The sequence below is a fragment of the Ischnura elegans genome, chromosome 7, assembly GCF_921293095.1.
Source record: "Ischnura elegans chromosome 7, ioIscEleg1.1, whole genome shotgun sequence".
Lineage (NCBI taxonomy): Eukaryota > Metazoa > Arthropoda > Insecta > Odonata > Coenagrionidae > Ischnura > Ischnura elegans.
The window spans coordinates 10,131,544-10,153,587 of record NC_060252.1 but is presented as its reverse complement, the minus strand read 5'-3'; the positions used below and the strand labels follow the sequence as shown (position 1 = coordinate 10,153,587).

The following is a 22,044-nucleotide window of genomic DNA, read 5'->3' as shown; positions in this document are numbered from 1 at the left end:
TATGTTTCATAAAAAAACAATTCTGCCTGAAGCTTCAAGTAAAAATTATGGGAAAAAATGACAATATTCCTCTCCACCAAATTTCAAACCTTTATTATTCCAAATAGAAGAACAATCAAAGGCATCGACTCACCAGATCTCAAGTCTCCCTGGTCATCTTTGAGCTTATCACATCTAGACATCATATCATCTGAATCATCTCCTTTTCCCATCCCCCCTCCACCACGAAGTCCGACCCCTCCTGCAACTGGCGATGATGTGTACAACTGCCTCTGCATCTGACCGTGGTGCGATGACAGCTCCCCGTCACGACTCCCACGGTGCCGGGCCATACCAGCTTCAGAGGGTGGACCGGAGAGCCCTATGCTAGACCCGGCACCAACTATTTTACAACAGGAAGATGAGTCACCGCTGCCACCCTCCTTGACAATGCTGCTGCCTTGCTTGCTGCTTCCATCTGTACTATCCGCAGAACCACTGCCAAAGGTAAGACATAGCCTGAGAAAAAAGAGTTTACTTCTACAACATGTTTTCACCCCATACTCTTGCTTTTCCACAAAGACAAAATCACGACAGAATCCCCATCACTTGAGTCAACTCATCTGCCATATGCCAACAACATCACCTCAGAACAGCAGCGATCAGAATACATTGTAAAGACCCTGCAGCTGGGGGATCGGGTTGGTGTGGTGGCTAGAGGGTTGGCTTCCCACCCGACGGGCTCCGGTTCAAATCCCGGCTGTGGCAGAGATTTTCAGAGACTTCCCGATCCCTGCTTGAATGTTGTGTGGAGGACATTTCAAGCACAACACTCCGTCCGTCGGATGGGACGTTAAGCCGTGGTCCCCTTGGCGCCTTTCGTTAAGAGCAGGCTAATGCCGATGCCGGGTTTCTCTCCACCCTTCCTTAAGTACCCCTTCCCTCATGGCGCAAATGACCTCAGCTTTCGGTCGTCTCCTCCAATACCATACCATACCCCTTCAGCTGTGATAGCCGTATCGCAAGCTCTGGTATGGAGTGGTATTTTAAGGAGGCAACCTACAGCTGAGGTCATTTGAGCCATGAGGGAAGGGTATGGAAGGAAGGGTGGAGAGAAACCTGACGTGGGTATTAGACTGCTCTTAACAAAATGCACCATGGGAACCATGACATAGGAAATGACATGGGAACTCATCTGACGGATGGATTGTTGCCCTTGAAATGTCATCCATACAACACTCAAGCACGGATCAGGCAGTCTCTGAAAATTCTCTGTCACTGATGGCATTTGAACCCAAGCCCTCAGGGTGGGAAGCTAAAACTCTAGCCACCACACCAATCCGATCTCTCTTCCACTCAGTGTGGGAAAATTTGCCAAGGAAGCCATAACTTTTTTTCTGCTGGGAAGGACAGGGTAGGTAATAGAACCCCAGCCATTATGGGACATTTTCGCAGAATGTTAGATAATTACGTGAAATTATTCCACCAGGTAAAATCTAAGAAAATATGTATTATGTATATGAAGTTTGGTCATAAATATTTTTACAATTTGATACGTGCCTAACAAGAAGGAAATAGATTGATATCTACCCATATTAATCCAAAATCTTCTATACTTAAAAATTCTCATATTCAGTAATAAGAGTTTGTTGGGAGAATGATGGAAGGGCAGGTGGAACAAGGACCCAGGATGGGCTCCCTAGGTCACTCTCCCAAATGGCTGGGTCTATAAGCCTACGCTTTTCACCCGCACACCTCAGAAGGGGGAGGACAGGGAAGGAAATAAGGATAGGAGGCACCGCTACGATGAGAGCCCGATGATGCCTACAGGGTGAGGATAGGGATGGAAGGGAGGGGATAGGGAAAAATCAGCACCGCCATTGGGATAATGGGGCCCACTACTAGAGAAACCATGCTTAGCTATTTCTACAAAAAAGGAAAGATAATAAATGAGAAAGAAATTTCCCTATGAGAAAGAAAAATCCTACGATTTTCTATAGATAATGAAGGAAGGACAGTGGATTCAGGAACACAGGGCAGGCCCGCATGGGATACACTCTTGAGGGCTGGGAACCAAGTCCGAGACTTATACGCCCGTGCCATCTCGAGAGGGGAAGGACAGGGGAAGAAAAAGGGATGGGAGGCATCGCCACGATGAGAGCCAGACGACACCTCCAGGGGAAGCATAGGGAAGGAAGGGTAGGATGGGAATACCCTCGTCACAGATACTCATGAAGTACTATGTAGTGGTATTCACGCTGTTATTTCCGATAAAAATTGTGAAAAAGTACAGAAAACGGCCTAAGTATAACCTACCTACATGAATTCACATCTAAAATGGTTGAATATTCAGGACTACCAGCATTTGTACTGCAATTGATATTTTTTGTTCTTGAAGTAGATCTTCTTCATGGCCTAAGCATGTCAAAGCTATTCTCTTTTCATAGAGTAAAAGAATAAAAATATGAAATCATATGATTTGGCTTTCACTTGGTGAAAATTCATGCTGTTTGTATATCTTCAATCAATTAAAAATATATCTAACAATAGCGGCAACAGACATATGGATGATCAGAGTAGGCATAAAAGTTGCTAAAATTAATTGTAACATGATATCAAAGAAAATTCAATAACCCTGATATAAATTCTCACCTTCTTTTTCTGGCAATCAGACAACCAACAAGGAATGTTGTTCCTAACCCAAGGACAGCAGCTATGGTAATTGGTGCCATAACATACACATCTTTATAAAATGATGGATCACTGCTTTCACCCATACCATATGATGGTGAGTCTCCTTCACTACCTGCCTCCGCCATGAATATTGGAGGAGCAATGGTGGCTAAAAAAAAGCAAAAATAGAAACATGAAAACAAGAACAGGTACATATGTATCTGTTTTTCACAGCAAATATAATTTAAGGCATTTACAAAATAAAGAGCCCAATCACATGCTGTATAATATCCTGCCATTAATCAAGATATGTACTTCAACTCAATGAAAAATATATTAGCAATTATAAGATTTTTTCGAGTATATTACATTAATAATAGTGATGTGCATGGGAAAGGACAACAATTTAGCATATCATCAGCCTTCCTGTTTACAAATACATAGTTGATTAAGATCTATGGTAAAGCTGATTGAATTATTTAGCAACAAATCAATGGTAACCTAGCACGACTATCTGAATTCCTGTGGGTGTCATATTCTTGGCCTACCTGAATAGCATAGTCAATTTAGCACCTCATTAGATGCCAAGATGATCACTTGGAAGATTTTCAGATCATTCCAACAATCATCTTTTTCCACTTCTTACGAGAGATAATCTTCATCAAGATTTTTTTGATTCAACAAGATTTTTTTGATATTCTGTCAATAATGGTACCGATCATCTTGGATACGGGGACTGACATTTTTCTGTTTGCCTCGGGCAGACCAGCCCATCAAAAAAAATCACCAACTTTTCACAATTATGTTATATCTCTGTGGGATTTCAAAATCAGTAATCTATGCAAAATTTAAAGAATGGGTCCACACATAACCCAGACTAAAAAAAGACTTTTAAAACTAAGTTTTCTTGTGTAGCTAGTAAATGCAGAAATAAAACACATGAATGTGGTGTTCATCATTCAATGTGTTGTACATTCAGGTGCGAAATCGTTTACATTTGTACCTAGCTTCACAGTGGTCCCCAGGCAAGGAAATACAACATACAGTGAGTCCTCATTCTACGCCACACTGTTTAACATCATTTCGTGATAACGTCCAAAATTTTGAGATCGTCATTCGTTTATCGCACCTTCGCTTCGCGATAACGTCAAGTCTTTTAAATTTCGTGTGAGAAAATAGGCGAAGCGGCAGGCGTTGCAGGTTGTTCGTTTCGTGGGCGGTAATACAGTCAGTCTATACAAATTGTAAAACGGTGCGTTTATTGTTAATTGCGACCTTAGGTAGGTGCGCAAGGTGTTACTTGACATAATGGTTTTCAGGAACCTAAAAAGTGATTTCGAGGCATTTTTCCGTGTAGAACTCGGAATTTTTGTCGTCACTTTTTTTTCCATGTTAACAATAATTTTGGTTCCTGTAACTGCGACGATGTTTCAGCGATGATAATGCTCAGGCGATGCTCGCCCAGGCGACCACCATAGCGAAGCCGAAAAGCAAATGCGAGAAGATACAATAATGGAGGATTTACGTCACTGCTGCTATTGTCGTCGATGAAGATAGGAACACGTATTTATGCCATAGTTTGGCATTCCCATCCTAAAAAATGCCCCAGATATGATACGCTTAAATTTTTTCGCGTAGGAATTGTGAGGCCTAGGAGCCGATATTCACTTTTTACATTGTTTCTTATGGGATATTATGTTTCGATTAACGTCATTTCGTATATCATCACATTTTTCAGGAACGGTAAGTGACGCTAAAAGAGGACTCACTGTATAATGAACGATGATACCAATTACTAATAAAGGAGACATTTAGCAGATTTTATTAGACATAGATTATATTAGTCTGCCACAATGATGCCTTGCCTAGGTAAAATGTGTCTGAAATGAGCACAAAACCATCCTGCAGTGAATTTTCGGACATTTGAATCTCCGGTATTACCCTCGAGGTTATCATCCTGGATAACGTCCATGGAAAAATGGACTCTTAATAGCACTAGTGCAAATGCGAGCTCTGATTACTAGTGGTTTACTTCCCTATGCTTTTCCACATTGACCAACCAACAAAAAATCACTTGTGAAGGTGCTATCCTTACTATAAGCCATACTTATTATAACAGACTTTTATTGTATCACACTTCAATAGGTATTTCTTTAGCACTAAGTAGCAACCGAAGTGCTTCGATATCTCTTGTGCATAGGCTGATATGGTAAATGAATACACTTATAAATGGTAGGTAAGTCAGAAAATCAGGCAATAACACTTACCTCCTGATCGTGTGGTTGTTGCAAAGCGGAAAAGCCCAACAGTTGATCCAGCATCATTGTGAGCAGTTACCTTCAGTTCGTACCAGGTTGCTGGAGAGAGTCCTCGCAACGCCAGCCTTTCAGTCTCTGGTGGCACATTATTGCTGAGAACTATCCAACCATCATCTTCATCACCTTTTAATCTCCTTTCTATGCTGTTATCTCTCTCTCCCTGTGGGAAATCAGCAAAAATTCATTTAAGAACAAGAATTGAAGCAAGAATTTTTCAAAGTATAAAATGCAAATGCATTTGAATTACTCATGAAGTTGAATTCCATCAAGCTATGACTCCACATGACTGCAGTAAAATTCCATAAATTTACAACTATTTTTTTTAATTATTGGCAAAACTGCATTGGAACCATATTTAAGTACAGAAGGACATGAATCCCTCTAAGGTTTATCAAGTTATGAATTGAAAAACATTAGTTTAAAATTTTATCATTTCCACAGATCATGGCATGCATAAGAAGAAGAAAAATATGCCTATAAGGGCTTATCTTATTCTTTAGTGTGCATGCTATTTCAACATCCAATAAATAATATGATAATGTATACCTACCGGCTGTAGAAGGGGACGATGTTGAACAGCAAAGTATAGAAATGGACAACCACCATTCGGCCATGTGTAAAGATGTAAACTCACAGATGATGAGTTGACAGATAGAAGATCATTCTGACTCGGTACCTTCGATACTGCTCATGAGGGAAATGAACAAAGAAAATATAAAATAAAATATTTCAAATGAATACAAAATTTTCACAATGTAAATAATTCATATACCCAGGACAAATAAAAAATCTGTAGTATGAGTAGGTATGTATGCACACATAGACAGATTGATGTATATAAAAGATAGTACATAGTAGAGTATGTACATACTCTAACAGTAGAGACATAGCTACAAATTTTTAAATTTATCAAACTTATTCATCACAGGACAATATATGTACATACATAATTATACTTACAATTAGATAAAATGTATTGATTAGGACCTCAAATAATGTCATACAGCAATGTTACACTAACATATGTGACATCAATAGAACCATGTCTATCAGATTTGATGAAAAATATACAATGCTTGTATGCAATGTTTAAAGAGATTTCAGAAAATTAGGTATAAGTCAGTAACACTTTCTTTCGGTTTGGGTTTGGTTACTAGCCATTGAATCGGCTATTGAATAAAACACAATTTTCTATTTTTTTATAACTACATACCAAAAGACGGGTTTTGATGCACTGTAAAATTTTTGAGTCTTGACTTGAAAATCCTCCCATTAAAAAATGATATACAGTAGAATCTCGTTAATACAAACAATGTTATTACGAAGTTCTCGTTACTAGGAAGCAAATCGTTAGTCCCGACGAAAAGGCCTATCCATGCTATAGGAAAAGAAACGTTATTACGAAATTTTCGTTTTTACGAAATTATGAACCTCGGTCCCGGTCCTGGCGGATACAAAATGAACTTTATTACGAAGTCCCACGCATAAGCTATGGCATTTAGATGGATATTCACTACGCTAAGTTTTAATAATCGCGCCACGTTTAAGTTTTCCTCGTGTACTGTGACCAAGAGCGTCAATTATGGTTATTTCTTCACCATAAATGCAACGTCATATAATAAGCTTCATTCCTGGTGAATCATGGCAACCGACTCATTACAGCTTGTAAATTTGATGCACAGTTCGTCCTCTTCCTACGCACATTCGATTTACGAACTTTCACAGATACACAGCATGCAAAAATTTCAATTTTCGAATTAAGCGCCTTTCGATTTAGCCATTACTACATGGAGTGGCATAGAGGAACTTGCACTCTAGGCATAATCTGAACAAGGCATCATTGAATCCGGTGTGAAGTTAGGAACTATTCAGCATTTCACACATTCTTCCTTACCACGGAGAGCAATTTTTTCGGCTCTGCAGGGGTCTCACATGTTCAATACAATACAATGCTCGTCGCATGCAAACTGTAAGGGTCTACCTCCAACCGATTCAGGGACGATAGTCTTCGGCTAAGGGTGCCAAATCCCTGGTCCCACTATTCAAGGGTGCCAAGGGTCTTCCGCTCATCTTACTCCAGGCGGTAAAGCTATAATTGGGGCCGTTAACAGAAATTCATATTTGTGATAGTAAAATCTATCAATTTCATAATTTTTCAGTGTAAACCTCGCAAGTGCATGTACACTACTTCATTGAGAATAAATGGATCCCTTTACACTCACCAGTATACTGGATACATTTTTGTAAACCGATCAAAAAGCACCCAAAGTGAAGAAATAATTCCTACATGTGGTCTCTCGCCCCCGACTCTCATTGCATTTGCAGAATTTAGCATTGTTTTCCCATGGTTATAAAGTATGCAAAGGTAGAATGAAGATAATGCATTCAGGCTTGCACAAATTTTCGCACTTCTGGGATGATGTAAAGTGCAAATTACCTCCAGGGAACAAACTCTGGATTGACAAATCGGCAAAATTTTGGTCCCTTGAGTTTCGTTTAAGAGAGGTTTCGCTGTACTTAAACATACAATCAAAAAATAAAAATAGCACATACCTCCCCCTTGCGTGGGTGCATTCAGAATATCTGAAGGAGGCCCACTTCCAACTCTATTCCGAGCAGTAACATAAACTTGGTATGCTGAGCCACAACGCAGGCCCTGAAGATTATATTGAACCACACCAGGTTGCTGTTGCTGCAAATGGTGGTGAATGTGATGATGACTTGATGTAGATATCATATTGGTGCTCAGGGTTCCTGCTTCAAGGGCGACTTCAGTCCAGCTCCCATGCTCCCTTTTGTAGCTCAATACATACCCTAAAGCATCATAAATATTCTCAGTATCATAGCTCCATATATATTAATATTTTGCACTTAAAATTGCTTTAAATGTGTAAAAAGGCTGTAAATGTGTACATGAGTTAATTGACAAACAGGCTCTTAAGCCCACCGTAAAAGTGCTGGTGAATACAGGAAATTCCTCCTTTTAATATGAATACACTTTTTATATGTATACACATTGGTATTTTACAACTGTTATCACCACCAACATCTAGCTTGCCAAGTTCACCATTGTCAGGCTATGCACATAATCATATTTGATTATGATGCTTTCAGAATCAGTTTGCTAGTGTGTGTGAAAATGGCATAGATTTTACCTGATAGCAACATTAAAAATTCAGTGTTTCATACAAAATTAAAACTTTTCATTACTGAAATTTGCCATTTAAAAATGAAAGCATTTTATACATTTTTGTGAAGAATCATAGATATATTGGCAGTAAATCTCTGTATGGCCATTGATAGCATAAGTTGAAAAGAAAGCTGGAGGGATATGTAGTATGTAATTGGATTACTGATTAAGGAGATATGACAAAATAAAATTTAATTTTTTTAGATTACAAAGGAGCAAATTATAACTTGTTCTAAGTCCCACAGTACAACTGCCCACACAATACCACAATCCAACAAAAAATAATAATCTAGTTGTCATACTTTAACCAAAACGTGATTTAGTAGAGGTGTTTGAACATGAACAGTACCCGACTCAATTCAAAGCTCAAGACTATATCTCACATGTACTGTTGAGTTCAGTAAGGATTTGAAGAGCAACCGCTCAATTTAATTACGCTATTTGAATGTTGAGAAATTGGTTGGTGAGGGGCTAAAAAACAAGCCATCACTCCTTTCATATCATAATTGACTCATTCCAGCCATAGGCACTCATTAAAAGCAGCTTAACTCTTTAGTCTAAAGTAGAGGCTAACCTTTGATGGGTGAACCTCCATCATCAGGAGCTTTCCAGCGCAAATGTAGGGCAGAATCAGTGGCATACTGAAGTGTAAGATCTGAAGGACGTTCTGGTGGCGTTAGGGCAACTACCGAATAAGTGACTTCATCTTGCCCAAACAGATTTGTGGCTTGGCAGCTGTAGTTACCCTCCCACCTTTTTTCTAGTTCTGAATGAAAAGAGAATAAAATTATATGATGCACATGGAAAACTTGTTTCAAATACACTATGAATGCAATAATTTCTAAATTTAACAAAATGAAAAATTCAACAATTTATGGCACAAATCTGTGATTTGTAAATTTCAAAGGGAGAACAAAAATATTGAAAACATGCAAATAATGTAAAATATTTAAATTATCTTCAATTTTTTATCCCAATTTGAGTAACAGACAAAAAACTGTTACATTCACAAATAAACATAATTATTTATGCTTTATACATGATAATAGTGCTAAAAGTTTAGTGAAGTTCAGAGTCAAGGCATATTTACAGCTATAATAAAGTAAGCACTAAGCCTTGACCATATATTATGCCAAAAGATATAGTGGGACAACGTGTTATTAAAAATTTCAGAGGTATTGACCTGGAAATATATCACATTGGCCATTCCTAAACTCATTTTTCATACAAGGAATTGCTACAACAAGGGAATTCTATGCACATTTTTATGTATTCACATAAAGATCAACAGGAGAAACTTATTGAAATCTATGAATTGAGAAGCAATTGCTGATCAGATTAAATTCCATCATGGAAAATGAAAAAGTACATAAAATATAATGCAAAATGAAAATTTTAAAATCCATCAAATGAAATTAACTCACTGGCAGCAAATAGTTCACCTCCGCTGCCCCCACCTACTCCACTGCGACGGGGTACAGCACGGAAGCCTTGCCCTTCGACTACTTCACTTCCAGGAGCCACTGGGACCTCACTGCTTCCCCACATCCACTTGGTGGTTGGTGATGGATTTCCAACCGCAAGGCAGGGCAGCCAAACGGATGAACCAACAGGGCGACGCACAATGCGAGAGAAGGAAGCAATCCGCGCAGGAGCTGAAAGATGGAAAGTCAGTAATGTGGATGAGTTAAAATAAACATGAAGTAACAATTATAACTATGTATGACTACCCTTCCAGAAAATGATCTTCATGTCCAAAACCAATTCGTTAAATGAAAACATCAATTTTCTGGGCTTTGAGGAGGAAGTTTTCAAGTTTGCTACACTACAGATAATCAATCCTTTTAATCGTGTACAGGAAGAGGATTAGTGTAAACAGCAGAACATCAAAAATATAACAAAACTAAGAATGTAATTAACTGACAGATTTTATGCTAAATACAGCACAAATTCAACAGTAAATCGTACTGCTAATTAGCAACTGAGCCATTATGGATGCCATCACACTTAAGTCAGAAATTAAAGTCTTTTCTCCTCATAAATGATATATTAAATGAAAAAAGTTGTCATTAGTTAGGGAATAAAAGAAAAAAGCTACAAAAAACTACAACCAGTATATTTAAAATATTGTTTTCTGTAGTGGCACAAATTGTAAAATCAAAAGGATAGATCTAGTGATAAAGATTAGTTTTTAAAAGCAATGTTCAATTAAACATGACTGGCTAAAATAGTTTCAGTATTTGGGGTGCGTCAGAATGGTTGTATAAGATTTGGAAACATTTCACAACTAGAAATTCAAACTTTTAACGGTGAAATTTATTTTTTCACGGTTTAATAATTGTTTCCCACAAGTTGCTAATGCAGGTTGACCAGAATGAGGGCTAATGATAACAGGGGTTGATGGTTACATAGGTTGACCATTAATCTGGTACGTATAAACCCATGTTATAGCTGAAATTTAATGTAACATTTTTCTAATGAATAATTAGTTCAATAAGAGGGAAAGTCACAGAATCATGTCCATCTAACAATAAGAAGAGAGACATTATGGCTCATAATCAAAACAAATGAATCAAGTTGGCAAGAGCTCACCTCTTGAGGTAGGTGTCTGAGGCACAAGTGGTGTGGGCAGCCCTTCTCCAACTACAGTGGATGCTGTGGTCCAAAACTCATAGGAGGTGTGCTCAGTTAGGCCACGCACTTCATAAGTAAGCTCTCGTCCCCATCCCCAAGTGCCCCCACCACCATTTTTGGAAGATGAGGAGGACCCAAGGAGTGAAGCACCAGCTCGCACCTGATAACTACTATGCTGCATGAGCAAGGGCAGAAGTACACATTCAATGGAAAAGCATCATGATGAACTCCGACAAAGTTACCCATAAAGATGCTGACTGACAATAATGCAGGTAACAATTATGGGGGTTAACAATAACAGGGGTACATAACAATTGATTTTTTGAAGGTGGTATGAGTTAAACGAAAAAAAGTTTTATCCCCATAATTATATCACATGAATGATATTTCTTAACTTAATAAATGGCAAAAGTCTCTATTGACTGTGGAGGAAGTATGAAACAAGGTCATAGCGAAATAGGTGGGGGAGAAAAAGAGTTCAAATCCCCTCTAAATGTTAAGAAGATGATATACATAGTCTTAAGTATGCCCCCTTCAAACGAAACCCCCAGAAATGCATCCTCTCTCCAATTAAAACCCAAACTCAAAGCATTTTAGAATTTTGAGGGGACTAGTTTTTATTTCAGGATTTTTTGCCCCAAAATGTTATTTTTTTATATGGCCTTGGTGGGGAGTAAATTTAAAAATTGAAAATTTTGTATTGAGCAAATATCTAAGTACAGAAAATATTAGTTCAAGAAGATCTGTCATGAAATATGCCATTATACAATTCATATTTACAACATCACTCGCCATGAGGAAAAAATTCCCTAGGACCACGAATCAAACCACAGACCTTTGACTAAGTGGGCCGCTATGCAGACCACAACACTATCCAGGTGCCTGAATTCCCATGGCAATTTTACCAAGACTAATGGGCCATGGTACCTAGCAATGGTAATTGCACCAAGAACATGAGCCCTAGTATAGGGGAAATTCCTGGTGCAGGGAAATTTTTCTCAGGTCATGTAAATTTCACCCCCATTCGCATGGCAGGATCAAAATATTACACATTTAATTGATATAATTAAAACTGGATAGACATAGAGACACCTACCTTACTAGGCCGTCTCCCTGCCTCTCTGGAATACACTGTGTACTGCAAAAGTCTGCCATTAGGAAGAAGAGGAGGCAGCCATGATACAAGTACAGAGTCTGATGAGAGAGCCACAGCTTTTATATGAGCAGGGGGGCCAGGAACTGAAGAAAATAGCATGCACAATGTAACCACCTCACAGAAAATGTAGCTAATTTACAGGTAATTAATTTTTATCTAACTATAGCCTTTTAAAAGGCAAACTTAACATTCTAATATTGTGTGTTGTTGACATAAAATACTAGGAGTACATATTTGAAATTTTTGTTAGACATACATATTTACCATCTCATTGCATTAACTAGTAACACCATTTATGACAGTCAATAAAAAAAAGAGCAAAATATATCATACCATCTTCTTCAGTTGAGCAAATAAGAGGGTTACTAGGGACACCATCTCCAACAGCAGTGTATGCAAGTAAGCGTAAAGAGTAATTTGTGAATTTTTTCAACCCATGTAGATGTGTCTCAGTTCCTGTTATTCTCTTGGTCTCTGTGCCACTTCCAAGATTGCTTAGCGAGGACCCAACTCCAGAATTGCTCCGTCCTATTGATAAACATAAAAGTGAAACGTGAGAGATTTTAGGGGCTAATTGATCACTTATCCGATTCCAAACTCATCATAAATAAGGGGGGCAAATAGTAAAGAGCTAGGTAAGAATATAAATGATTCGAAAACTATAATTAACACCAAGCTGCAAGATTACTGATTATTCACAAGAAAACTTCCAACACCAAATGAAAATTTAAACTCACGGTTGAAATACATAACACCAAGCCATTTCACTTCAATCAATGCAACCTCTTTTCTAAAGAGTGACACTTCATGTATGTGCTGTTACTGATATAATAAAAGTGATACCTACCATGATATTAAGCTACTTTACTTCATGATGAAATTGATACTACAGATTTTCACCAGTGAGAAGGGTATGTTATATTACAGAGGAACCTCAATTTATCATGTTTCAAGGGCATGGACAAAAAAACGATTAATATTGGAGTTTGAAAAAGTTGCCTAAGGAGCAGGAAAAGCAGGATTTGGATGAGTAATTATTATTTAGAATTCATGCAGGAATTTAGCTGTTATCAGGTATATTTTAATTTTTTGCAGACACTTTGGATACTTGGTTCAACTAATATATCTTTCAAACATCCTAAGGGAACATGTAACCTCCCTAATTAAAGTTTGCACGCTGTCTCCACATTTACACTACTACAATGGATTTCTGTCCAATGTAAAAATTGCAAGTAAACTAGCAAATTGTGAATAAATAACACCCAATATCCAAAATGCATTACAATTTGCATAAATCAAACAATATATTATAAATTATGCACATAGTGAGATATTTTAGATTGTTCCAAGGACTAATCAAGAGCTTTCTTCGCCCGACTGCGGATATTTTTAGTGTTAATAATGTCATTGCACTCGTATTTCTACTGCTCCATGTACTCAAGCAAACTGTCTAGGCAGAAAAGCACCTGGCTGATTGCAAGTGACTCATGCCATCTCAGCCTCCACTTCCACAACTCTCTCTTTTCCTCTCCTGTTTGACCATGACTGACCACAGTACATATACACATGCCTGATTGCGACAATAGCTCTTAATTCCCTTGGACTGTAATCAACCGTATGCAAGGCATTTTACAACATCTACAAATTCCTGCCCCAAATTTTTTTCTACTTCTTCAGTTATTTTCAGCTTATATTTTTGTTCTTATGCAGAAGGGCCATCATCCAAAGGCAAATTAAGTAAAAGTAAAATTAATGAAAATGAAATCTGACTTCACTAAATGCAAACTGAAAACTCTCACTGCTATGAAGTTGACCCACACTGGAAAGAACAGAACAACTTGTATGAGGTGAAGTTTAGAACTGACGTTCTCTCGTATGTGGAGCTGACTGTTGAAGGTGAAGCTATATGACTGCGCTGCAAAACTTAAGGTCCTAATGAGAAGGCAATTTTCCCACTCATTCCAACTAGCATAGTACCAGATGAATTTAAATGCCTAATAGGGAGTAGCAAAATATCCCTTCATCAGTGACTCTGGCACATAAGATATACAAATAGCATAACTCGTAAAATGTAACTTGATAGTCTGTTTCCAGAAAAAAATGCCGGATCAACTGCAATGAAATTGCATGTTGCAGGAATGCTAAGTCTCCTTCGTGTTTTGCCTTAAATGACACATTGTAAATACATGGTTATAATTCGTCAAACGATGGATGTGTGGAAATAATACATTGGGACCATGACCTACAAACTATCAATGCAGGAAAACTTCAAATATTTTGAGGAACTTTAGATGCAGGAAAAAATTTAAATGTCTGTACAAAAGTTTATATCGCACCAGGAACTTTGAATGATAAATATGGGAACGATGAATGAAGGTTCCACAGTTGCTTCAAATGAATCAAGTACCACAGACCTTCTTTGGTAGATGGTGCAAAGGCTTCTCTGTCATCTTCGTCATTCTCATTTCCTTCCGATGAGTCAGCTGGTCCAATTGGTGTGTAAATCACCTTATAGCCCCTCAGTAGGCCACCGTGAGTATGAGGTGGAGGAGGTGACCAACGAACCATGAGACTCTGAGATGAGAGGGCAACACAGGACACCGTTTCAGGTGAAGCCTCTGGAACTGTTGATAAACACATAAAATAAGAAACAGAAAATAACATTTGAATACATTTTAAAGAAAATTTTAATAGACTTTCAACTCTTGAGTACACTTAAAATGCATATTATCTATAGTCTGTATACTGTGGGGTGGCGCATAGGCCCGCCGGCTACCTGGGTTGTTCCCATAGTTTTTAAGGTTGGTCCTTTCCTCCCCCCAGCGCTCGCGGACTGACTCAAGTAGGTGATGGGCCCGTGTGCCAGCTACTTGAGTCGGTCCCATACAGTTTTTATGGTCGGTTCTTCCCTCTCTCCCGCGGCGCTTACGGGCCTGCCAGCTACCTGAGTCGGTCCCATAGAGTTTTTGTGGTTTGTCCTTTCCTTCCCCTGGCGCTCGTGGCTCACGGACCGACTCAAGTCGCAGGCAGGCCCATGTGCCACCCTACGCTATACAGACTATAAATAATTATTAAGGCTGTTAGAAAAGAGAGTAAAGAGTAATTTGTGAATTTTTAAAAAACCTACATACAACAGATGTACGTAGAGTATTCACAATTTTTAAGGAAGGAAATTTTTATTTGTGGCTTTCATGAAATCATTCAATCTTTTTAAATAAAGAGTTGTTGAAATATAAAAGTAAAAACAAGTGCATTTGAAATGAATTTAGGAATAATTTAAGAAGAGAAGTGAAACCTCGATTTTACATTCCTCCATTATACATTTTCCCCGATTTTGCACCGTTTTTATCAGGTCCCAAACAATACCGCCACTAAATAATGATACTCTATTTTACAATATCCTCAATTTTGCACTTTTTGTAAGTGGTCCATTCAAAAGTGTAAAATAGAGGTTTCACTGTACTTTGAAATTTAACCCAACTAAATTACAAATTAAACTAGAAATCATCAAGACGAACCTCCTTCTCTGGTGTGAGCTGTGACTGGAGAGGAATGTGGCCCAGCACCTACTCGGTTGAAGGCTCTCACAGTGACAGCATATCTTGAAAATCGCTTCAGTCCTCCAATGCGTAGCCTGAGAGAGTTGGGATCACCTTCCCCACTAGCGCCAGCCTCCCATCGGATTGTTCTAGATTTGGTGTTACCATCGTCTTCCTCAGAGAATGCTTTTCCGTCAATGACCTGGTTTCCTTCCCTTCCACCAGCATCTGAACCAGATTTACCACCATCATCAAGACCATCTTTCATTCCACTTCTAGGTGGCTTGACTAGGTCATCATTTTGAAGGCGCCAGGATACAGTGTATCCCAGTATATTCCCATTCCATAGCTCCCTTGGAGGTGGCTGAGGAACAAATCAATACATGGAATCATTACTTTATTCATATCTTAATAAAAATAATAGATTATAAATAAAATACACATGATATGGCATCAAGTTTCAAGAAAACAATGGTATAAACATCTCTTATAGACATCAAAAGAGAGTTCTCTTGAGGCATACCAAATATAATCAAGTGGGACCTTGATGTGAAGAAGGATATAGCATCACTCAACTCATTAACTTAAGTTTAAAACAGAAAATAAAGATTACAATGGAGCCATTAAACCTGAACAAAATCTGTATGACGCATTTCAGTAAACCAAGGCAGCCAGTCTAGCACTTATAAACATACACATGGCTAGTTAAAATTTTGAAATTTATAGCAGGAAAAATAGAGCACATGCACTATCTAATTTGAAACATGTGGCTTCTCGAAGCAAGAAAGGTTTTGCTTATAACATACCTTCCAAGAAACTTGAAGTTCTTCAGGTCCTAAGGCTTCCAGCTGCACTTCCTGAGGTGGTCCCATTGGTGCTAAATAGGTAAAGAAAATTTGAAATACTGTTAGAACCAAGTTTTATTTCCCAAAGTTGAAAGAGATAAAAAATGAATCTTTCTTAGGGAGAAACAACTGAACAGCCTCTTAGCCTTATACCCTCTTTTCAGAGGATTTAAAAAAATAAAAATAAATATATGAGTGTATTATTTTCATCAAAAGACTCACAAAATAGGAATACATATCAAATATGTGATTGACTTTAATTTAAAAGAGACAATAGAGGTATACATGGCATTATTAATCTAAAACTATAATTTATAATAAAAATGGTTTTGATGGATTGTTAGGAAAAGAGATTTTACCAGTAAAATCTTCATTCAGTCATACATAAAACAATAAAATGCATATTATGCAGCATAGGCGGATCCAGGGGGAGGGCACGGGGGCACGTGCCCCCCCCAGACCCTTAAAAATATGATACATTTTTAATACGGTCCCATTATAATTTCGTTCGTTTTGTATAACAAGGTATCCTTGTGCCCCCCCTGAACAAAATCCTGGATACGGCCTTGCTTGTGCCCCTCCCAGAAAGAAATCCTGGATCCGCCCCTGTTATGCAGGAAAACCTTCATGCAGAAAGTTTTTAGCAATTTTGTGCAATTGAGCACAGCTGTGGTCTGCAGCAAAGACTAGACAAATTTTTGACCTTCCTTACAGGGAGAGAGGATGAGAAGAGTCAGAACGGGAGATTAGAGGATGGAGTAGAGTTATCTATTAAGGTATTAATAGATGAATCCTCTGAAAAAAGGATGAAAAGGCCTCAGATAATTGGCGCCATACTGTACAAGACATACAGTGAAACCTCAGTTGAACGACTCCCAGCTGTATGACAAAAGTGGGTTGGCCTGGCGTAAACACATGCATTTCTGTGGGCAGTCACTCTCAATTGTAAGACCTTCAATATTCCGACTTCCCCAGTGCAGTGCAAAAAAGCCAAACACGCTAATTAACTAACATGCAAAGCAATCATGGTTGTATGACCCTGCTTATCAGCTGACATGAGCAGTGTTTAGAATGGAGCAAAAGTATTTTAAATACATTTTTGTTTTTATTTTATAGATTTATTCCTAAACTCCAGGCATCCTAAATTGGAACAATATCACTTGCCCATTGATTTTATCCTGACATTTTGTTAAGTATGCTTCTTGGAGCAAAATGTCTCACTTGCACAATACTCTTCACCTGTGCAGCCTATTTTCTTTAGATCTGGAGGGTTGCATAACTGAGGTTCCACTACATTATGGTGCACACAGCCATCTCTTACCTTCTTCCTGTGTTTTGATGGAAAGTATTTCACTAGGTGGTGAGAGACCAATGCTATTCAGAGCCAGAACTCGTAACTGAAATGCTGTGGCAGGGCGCAGTACACCTGAAAGAACCCCTCCTTGGACATTGGCAGAGAAATTGGTGGAGACCCAATCTCCTTGCTGGGCAGTTGAGGGAGCAGACGAAGAGAATGGTGTGGAGTGAGAGGTGGGTCTGTATTGAACCACAAAAGCAAGCAAAGGACTATGTCCCGAAAATGGTATTTTCCAGGCCAATCGCACAGATCGACTGCTGACTTCCAGGACTTCCACATCTGATGGTGCATCAGGAGGTTCTGGAAAAAGGAAAGCAATTACTATTTCAACAAGTAACTTGTGGATTGGACAAATGCTATTTCAATCAAGTTTATATTTTCATAGAGATTGGGGGACCAAATCCTCTATCTTGTAAATGTAATCCTTGGAAGTGTATCAATTTCAGATCCATGATATATTAATGCTTATAAACCAAATTTAAGGCTGATATTTTGACATGGGCATTCTTGAGTGAAATGTTTAAGCTTGATGAGTATGCATGAAGGAGGCAACTTTCATTATTTAACAATGCATCTGAATATAGAATTAAAGTATCTCAAATACTACGGACACACAACCTTTGCTGAATGTACCACCTGATTGATTTGTAATGCCCACAGAAAATATCTTAAAATTATGTAATGCCTGGGTAAATAATACATATGTATAACATTACAGAAATCCCAAAAATATCTAGCATTTCAATTACAAAAGTAAATATCCAGTTTGCAGGCGATCCATGCTACTTTCCTATTCTCTGTAAGCATGAAAAATAATGCCAGGGGAAGAATTTTAAATAAAGTATTCACATAAAATTCTGGTTTGCTACCTTGTATTGCCAGGTTGAGGGTTTGCTCAGCATGGCCATATGCATTATCAGCTTGACAAACATACGTTCCACTATCTTGCCTCTCAGATCCACCAATAAGGACTCTTGAAACTACACCAGTATCTGACTTAGCATCAGACAAACTAAATCTGAAAAAAATGACCTAGATACAGTTCCTGTATATCTTAAAGAAATCAAGGAATAATCAAAATAAATGTTACAATTGTAAGCAAGATATGTCAAAGTTACAAAGTCAACTTAAAATGGTGTTTTTACTGTCGAAAGGTTAAATCAAAACATACCTGTAGTTGTTCATATTCAACCTTCTTCCATTCATAAGCCATAAAATGTGAATCGGATGATCACCTCTCACATCACAGACAAGGGTAACAGCATCTCCTTTTCTGGCAGTGATATTTTTACTTGGCATTTCAAATTTAACTGGCTCTGTTGAAAAACACAAGTCATTAAAAACAATGGTTACACTGATGTTAGAGGTTTTCTAAGGCTGTAATATAAGACAAAATCAAGTTCACTTGCTTATTTATGATGATCCATTGAATCCATGATCCAAAGAAATTAGGTACACTCACATACTCTAAAGGCAACTTGACAACTAAGACGTATTGCATATTGGAGGGTAATAGATAGAGTATTTAATTACTTTTTAAAAAATTCCATTTTTTTAAAATTGATACTCATCAAAAAATAAAATAAAAAAAATAAAAACAGTTAATAAAAATAATACATGGGTCCACTACAACAGAATTTCACATCGTGAATAAGTTTCAGACCACTTACGATAAATGCTTGCAATCACCTAAATAAAATCAACAAAGAGAGAAAAATATCAAGCTTACCATTCACAGCAATGTAGATAACTTTGTTTAGTCCAGCTCCAATTCCATTGCTAGCCTTACAAAGATAATAGCCTTCATCATGTTCTGCAGCATTCGAAATAGCCAGGGTTCCATTTGGTGGCAAATATATACGTGACCAATGATTGGGATTGCTTCCTATTGGAAGAGAATCTGACTGCCTCACTGTGACCCTCTGATAATCGGTCTGTGTCCGTCCTGTGGAAATGAAATGTGTAAGGGTCATAAATATGTGATAATATATGTAAACTTCAGCAGAAAAATTGAGAAAATGTGCCCAAAGCAGAAAAAAGAATAGGTATACCAAAATATGACATCTAGGTCTGAATGAAATTCCACAACATACCATGATACTCTTAAAGCCACATAGACTTTACATCATATGAGACTACAGAAACAGAAATCATAAAATCTATTAGTATGCTGTTTTGCACTCATACTAAATGCATAAAACAAGGTGCCTCTAAGGTATACCTGATCCTCTCATCCATACAATAGTAGGATCTGGAAATCCCTTTGCTTGGCAATGAACAGAAACCCAGCCTCCAGCCAATGTAGCAACATCTCTTGGTTCCATGACCCATTGTGGAGCGACTGAAATAAATGAAGAGTAAATTATCAAAATAAAATGGAGGTTGATGGATTATTTTTAGCTGAAGAAGGGTGTGTTCTTAAAATGACTAAATAGTTCCAATAAATACAAAGGTACTCTAATATGTGAAACCTGTCACATTTTGCATGACAGAAATTCACGGAAGGTCATTGACCAACAGGTAATTAGCGATATCAAGTGGGAAACACAAGTAATGGAACACTTGAATGGCAAAAATTACGATGTATTTACAATATTCAAGAAATAAATCAAGCTTTTTCGAAGAATATATATCATGATAATAAAAAAATGAACATTTCAATTTTGCCAAAAAACAACCACTGCACCATCTAAAGCGATGCTAAACAACATTTAAAAGAGCTTCAGTAAAATAATAAACCCTCAGAAACTAGATCATTAACACTGAAATTACTCCACAGATATTCAAGTTAATTCCTAAATGCAATGAGGAAGAAGTGAATGAATTTAGACTGGGGTCTAGCAGCCAAATATACTCGGTCATACACAGTGACTTGTATTGACAGTAAGCTCGGATTCCCGTGCTTGCTCAGCCCTTGCATAGGCTGAATATCTAGATTTTTTCCACGATGAACAGTGGATGGCAATGCATTGGGCCACTCAGTATGTCGGTTACTTTAATGATGGATATGCTCAATTATATCTCTTGCTCTCAATGGGGATTGCCGTAGTTTGGCTGCAGGAAGCAAAAGACTGCTACCCAAGTGCCACTAAGTACCATATGCATTATTATGGATCCATTATAAGAAAGGCTGATTAATATTACTGAGCAAAAAAGTGCGAGTAACAAGTACAATAGTCATAACGGTTTGTTAATATTTTCCATTAAAAAAATTACTGTGGGCAAGCAGTCTTTGACTTTATAATTGTTATGATAACAATGCCGGAATAGCTGGAACTTAATAATGTATGGTGATTCCTCCTTACATTCCACATTGAAGAACTACAGCATAAGTAATTTACAAAAATTAAGTAAGGTAAACGGTTATTTTTTATGTAGCTTACATAAATAGCTGTTGTCTGAGAGTAACATATCCACTTTAAAATCTACAGTTTACCCAAGGCTCAATACAGCCAAATGCCACTGATTATATGTGATGCTACGAAATATTCAAATGCTCTCACTGGATTCTCATACCCCCTTAGAGACAAATTATAGATCAAGAAAGTTTCATAAATAGTGCCACAATTTTTTTTACTAATGATGGTTGAGAGTTAAATTTTGCTTTCAAGAGCAAATCTTTTTCTTAGGCAATTGAAGAACATAAAATATACAGTATCTTACCATTGACAAGAAGTGTTGCACTATGATTAGCAGAGGCAACATCGTTGGATGCAATGCAGGTGTATCTACCAGAGTGTGCAGCAGAAACACGAGGAACTACGAGCAAACTGAAAAAATCTCCCTGAGTCGTAGTGTAGTATGGTTGCTGCTGAGACGATGACTGAGATGTTGGCTGAGGGAAACCAGAATGATATGCTGGCAGTGAGGAAGCTCCAATAGGGAGAACTAGGGGATTATTGTCCTTGAGCCACAGGAACCGCAATGGTAAATCGCCAGATGACACAGAACATGAAATTTGAAGGCGGGAACCTTCTCTTGTGTGTTCAGGAAAACTAAATGGCTCAATAACTGGAGGGCCTGTGGATGAATAAAAATAGAAGGGATAAATTTTCCTCCTTTGCAATACAAATATGAAAACAAAAAAACAGGATAAGAGTACAAAATTACAAATGCACAAAGGATACACTGTAAGCCAATCTATTCAAAATCCATAAAAATAGGTGGCTTTTAAACCAGTATTTAGTAAGTAAAATAAACATGTACTGCACAGTTTATTCCTTAGTCCTGACTGCTGAAAATTTTTAAGAGGGGAAAAACTGAAGTATGCACGGAATATGTGAACATTTGCAAAAGATGTAGACCCAAACTACAGGGTGATTGAATGTGGTGATGGTCATTGCAAATTGAAAA

At 37.8% G+C, this 22,044-nt stretch overlaps 1 protein-coding gene across 3 annotated transcripts in view; it reads right to left on the bottom strand.

Annotated features, from left to right (window-relative positions):
* Window positions 1-22,044, bottom strand: part of LOC124162188 (Down syndrome cell adhesion molecule-like protein Dscam2) — an 833,647-nt gene that overhangs the window by 23,045 nt on the left and 788,558 nt on the right. For all 3 annotated transcript variants that reach the window (XM_046538622.1, XM_046538623.1, XM_046538624.1), the window contains exons 13-31: window positions 21,355-21,711; window positions 19,913-20,032; window positions 19,421-19,636; window positions 18,863-19,007; window positions 18,561-18,709; window positions 17,656-17,991; window positions 16,296-16,366; window positions 15,469-15,853; window positions 14,365-14,574; window positions 12,284-12,478; window positions 11,891-12,033; window positions 10,753-10,969; window positions 9,585-9,815; window positions 8,735-8,926; window positions 7,524-7,784; window positions 5,521-5,654; window positions 4,920-5,130; window positions 2,632-2,821; window positions 134-498 (exon numbers count right to left, since the gene is read on the bottom strand). In XM_046538622.1, coding sequence (XP_046394578.1) covers window positions 134-498; window positions 2,632-2,821; window positions 4,920-5,130; window positions 5,521-5,654; window positions 7,524-7,784; window positions 8,735-8,926; window positions 9,585-9,815; window positions 10,753-10,969; window positions 11,891-12,033; window positions 12,284-12,478; window positions 14,365-14,574; window positions 15,469-15,853; window positions 16,296-16,366; window positions 17,656-17,991; window positions 18,561-18,709; window positions 18,863-19,007; window positions 19,421-19,636; window positions 19,913-20,032; window positions 21,355-21,711 — 4,128 coding nt within the window. The remainder of the gene's footprint in view (window positions 1-133; window positions 499-2,631; window positions 2,822-4,919; window positions 5,131-5,520; window positions 5,655-7,523; window positions 7,785-8,734; window positions 8,927-9,584; window positions 9,816-10,752; window positions 10,970-11,890; window positions 12,034-12,283; window positions 12,479-14,364; window positions 14,575-15,468; window positions 15,854-16,295; window positions 16,367-17,655; window positions 17,992-18,560; window positions 18,710-18,862; window positions 19,008-19,420; window positions 19,637-19,912; window positions 20,033-21,354; window positions 21,712-22,044) is intronic.